A 4,221-nucleotide genomic window follows, 5' to 3' on the forward strand; every position below is an offset into this window, starting at 1 on the left:
TTTTTTTTTTTCGGATCGTTTCGTGTTAAGTTGCTCATTGCTCTCTCCTGTTTGTAAAGATCAAACCAGTTTGCTTTTTGTCTCAAATGTAAAATCTGAATCTGTTAATCCAGAATTTCTCTCTGAGATTTAGAAGAGCACAGGTATAAAGTTGTGAACCTGTCCATTAAAAGTGTGTTGATGTGTGTGTGTGTGTGTGTGTGTGTGTGTGTGTGTGTGTGTGCGCGCGCGCGCACGCGCTCAGATGACCAGACTCGGGTGGTGTTGTCTCTTCTGACCGCAGACTCTGACTCGGATTACATCAACGCCAGCTTCATCAAGGTGACCTCTGCTCCTTTTTCTCGTCCTCTGTCCTTTGACCTTTGTCCTCGTGTCCTTGTGTCCTCATGTCCTCTTTCAAATAAAACATGACACTAAAGCATTTTGTTACGTGTGAATCCAGTAAATCTGAGCTTCCACACAAACATTTCATCTATGATCAAAAAGGATCAATAACATCTTCACTCTCTTCTTCTTCTGTTTCGTTTGTTTCTAAGTTTCTGCTGTTTTAATGAAAAACACTTGCAGCTGCTCAGCTCTCTGTGGGATGTTGCCATAATGTTGCTGTAGCTGTTGTAATGTTGCTGTACTGTTGTAATGTTGCTGTAATGCTGCCGTAATATTGCCATAATGTTGCCGCAATGTTGCCGTAATGTTGCTGTAGCTGTTGTAATGTTGCTGTAGCTGTTTTAATGTTGCTGTAATGCTGCCGTAATATTGCCGTAATGTTGCCGCAATGTTGCCGTAATGTTGCTGTAGCTGTTGTAATGTTGCTGTAGCTGTTGTAATGTTGCTGTAGCTGTTGTAATGTTGCGTAATGTTGCTGTAAAGTTGCCGTGATGTTGCTGTAGCTGTTGTAATGTTGCTGTAAAGTTGCTGTGATGTTGCTGTAGCTGTTGTAATGTTGCGTAATGTTGCTGTAAAGTTGCCGTGATGTTGCTGTAGCTGTTGTAATGTTGCTGTAGCTGTTTTAATGTTGCCGTGATGTTGCTGTAAAGTTGCCGTGATGTTGCTGTAGCTGTTGTAATGTTGCGTAATGTTGCTGTAAAGTTGCCGTGATGTTGCTGTAGCTGTTGTAATGTTGCGTAATGTTGCTGTAAAGTTGCCGTGATGTTGCTGTAGCTGTGCGTAATGTTGCTGTAAAGTTGCCGTGATGTTGCTGTAGCTGTTGTAATGTTGCATAATGTTGCTGTAGCTGTTGCAATGTTACAGTCGTTGTGTTGCCGTTGTCTTAATGTTGTTGCTGTTGTTGTACTGTTGTTGTTGTTGTTGTTGTTGTTGTTGTTGTTGTTGTTGTTGTTGTTGTTGTTGGCGTAACTTTGTTGAAATGTTTTTGCTGTTATTGCTGTTTGCTGTTGTTGTAATGTTGTTATGTTGTTGTTGGTCCTGCAGGGGGCGTCATCAGACTGCAGGTACATCGCCTCTCAGGCTCCACTCAACTCCACACTGACCGACTTCTGGAGGATGATCTGGGAGCATGACATCAAGGTCCAACACACACACACACACACACACACACCATGCACCAGTATCCTCCAATCCAGGCCCAGGAATTAGTCAGAGTAAAATAAAATACTACACAGGTATTAGATTTTAGTAACTGAACTGAGACTGAAACAGATTAATAAAGTTTTCATCATCGGATGTTGGAGGCTCTGTCTAAGGTCTGTGTCTGTGTGTTCCAGGTGATAGTCATGGCCTGCAGAGAAGTCGAGATGGGAAAGGTAAAACAAGAAATGAAATAAAAACACCTCCGTCTTCTCTGTGTGTGTTCATTTACAGTCTGTGAGAACATACGAGCCTTCTTATCAACCAACTTTTATCAAACAAAATTATGATTTCATTTTATCATTTGAACTCAACTACCTCAAAAAATGCAGTTCAACAAACTGCAACATAGAAGTCTTGATTAATTATCGGATAATTTTTAATTTAAATGTAGTTTTGATTTCGTGCCTCATAGTTTTAAATTATAAGCTATTTTATATGGTGTTTTCTGCAGAAGAAATGTGAGTGTTACTGGTCTCCAGTTCAACAGTCTGCTGCGTTTGGACCGTTTACTGTCTGCAATGTGAGCACGCACGCACACACTCACACACACACACACACACACACACACACACACACGCACACAGAGCTCATCCTGTATTGTTTCTAATTTGTACACACTTTTAACTAAATGAGCTAAATATGGAACAAGGTTTTTAATGAAGTAAATCTTTAATCTTCTGATGAGTTAAAGATGATTTTCTGTCATTTCTGACTGAACTCAGATTCACGCTTGTTGTGTTTTGATATTTGTTGTCCCTGTGTGTCTCCAGCAGGGGGAGACGCTTCCTCGTGAAGACGTGGTGGTCAGAGATCTGACCGTCTCCTACCAGCAGGTGACTGACGCACGTTACACAACATGACGGTGTGTGTGTTCACGATGAGGACACTCTGTCCAACGGGAGGACACAGAGACGGAGGAGTCTTTACAGTCTGTGTGTCTGATGAAGACAGAAATGCAGTTTACGTCTCTGAAAACTTTCAATTCATTCTGATGGACAGCTGATAAAGGACGACTGCTCCTGCTCCTCTTCATACTCCTTTCCGTTTTCTTACTCCTCCTAATTCTTCTGCTCTTACTTTTTCTCCTCACCCCACTTCTCCTCCTCCTGGACTTCCTCTCCTCATCCCACATCTCCCTGTTCTCTTCCTCTTCAACCTCTAATCCTCCTTGTCCTCCTCACCCTACTTCTTCTCCTCCTCCTCGTCCTCCCAATCCAATTTCTTCTCCCTTTACTCCTCCTCCTCACCCTACATTTCCTTTTCCTTCTTTTCCTCCTCTTTATCCTACTTCTCCTCCTCATCTTCTTCTCCTCCCTCGACTCCTCAACTTCTTCTCCTCCTCCTCCTCCTCCTCCTTGTTGTTGTCATTCTCCTCCTCCTCCTCCTCCTCCTGATCCAACATCTTCTCCTCTTACTCCTCCTTCTTCCTCCTCCTCCTTGACTTATTCTCCTCCTGTTTTGCCTCCTCCTCAACTACTTCTCCTCTTCCTCAACTGCTTCTCCCCATCCTCCTAAACTACTTCTTCTCCTCCTCTTCCTCCTTGACTTTTTCTCCTCCTGCCTGACTTATTCTCCACCGCCTTGTTCTGCTGCTGCTCCTCCTCAACATTTCTCCTCCTCAGCCTTCTTCTTCTCTTACTTTTCCTTCTGCTCTTCCACCTTGACGTTTTTTCCTCCTCTTCGTTCTACCTCTTCTCCATCTACTCCTCAACTTTTTGTCCTCCTCATCTTCCTCCTCCTTCTCCTCCTCTTCCTCCTCCTCCTCCTGCAGGTCAGCCGTTCAGTGACTCAGTATCAGTTCTTGTCGTGGCCGGATCACGATGTTCCCTACGAGGCTGCAGGAGTCCTGGACCTGCTGGAGAGAGCCAGAGACAGTCAGGGAACACACACCTCGCCTCTGCTGGTACACTGCAGGTACACACACACACACACACACACACTCACACACACACTCACACACACACACACACACACTCAGCCTCTAAACGGCTGTTAATTTCACGTCATTACTGCAACTTGTTTTTGCCAGCAGCACAGATCGCAGGTCAGATGGTCATTAACATTCAACAGGCCGTATCACACATATGGCATCTTATCTCATATACACACACATGCACACACACACACACACGTGCACACACATGCACACACGTACACACAAACATGTGAACACACACACTCCCACACACAGAAAGCAGTTGGCTGTGAATATGCAGCAGGTAACACCTGCTAACGATGGCACAGTTAACATGCACGCTGCATCTGTTCCTGTGTGTGTGTGTGTGTGTGTGTGTGTGTGTGTGTGTTACAGTGCAGGCTGTGGGAGGACAGGAGTCATCTGTGCTCTCGACTACATCCATGACCTGCTGGTTACCAAGGTAACACATGATAACACAACACACGACCAGAAACATCTCAGCTCCGTGTTCAGGAGGGCGAACAGAAATATTGCGTTTAGTTGTACTTTTACTGCACTACAACTCCGAAAGTTAAAATGAATTATACTGTAATAAATAAATATACATTTTCTGTAAATTAAAATTTCATTTTTAGCAAAGACACATGTTGTTGTTTGTGTTTTGATCTTCAGAATAATTTATTTTATTTCATTTTTCTTTTTGCTCTTGTTAT

At 43.5% G+C, this 4,221-nt stretch overlaps 1 protein-coding gene across 1 annotated transcript; it reads left to right on the forward strand.

Annotated features, from left to right (window-relative positions):
* Positions 1-99: 99 nt before the first annotated feature.
* On the forward strand, positions 100-3,968 carry LOC121939238 (tyrosine-protein phosphatase non-receptor type 18-like; the record flags this gene model as incomplete). Its single annotated transcript, XM_042482313.1, has 7 exons — positions 100-321; positions 1,432-1,527; positions 1,725-1,763; positions 2,042-2,110; positions 2,361-2,423; positions 3,362-3,504; positions 3,902-3,968. Coding segments are annotated over exons 1-7 (618 nt in total), but the record flags the coding sequence as incomplete, so codon positions are not given.
* Positions 3,969-4,221: the final 253 nt, after the last annotated feature.

Source organism: Plectropomus leopardus, unplaced genomic scaffold (genome assembly GCF_008729295.1).
Source record: "Plectropomus leopardus isolate mb unplaced genomic scaffold, YSFRI_Pleo_2.0 unplaced_scaffold4376, whole genome shotgun sequence".
NCBI lineage: Eukaryota > Metazoa > Chordata > Actinopteri > Perciformes > Serranidae > Plectropomus > Plectropomus leopardus.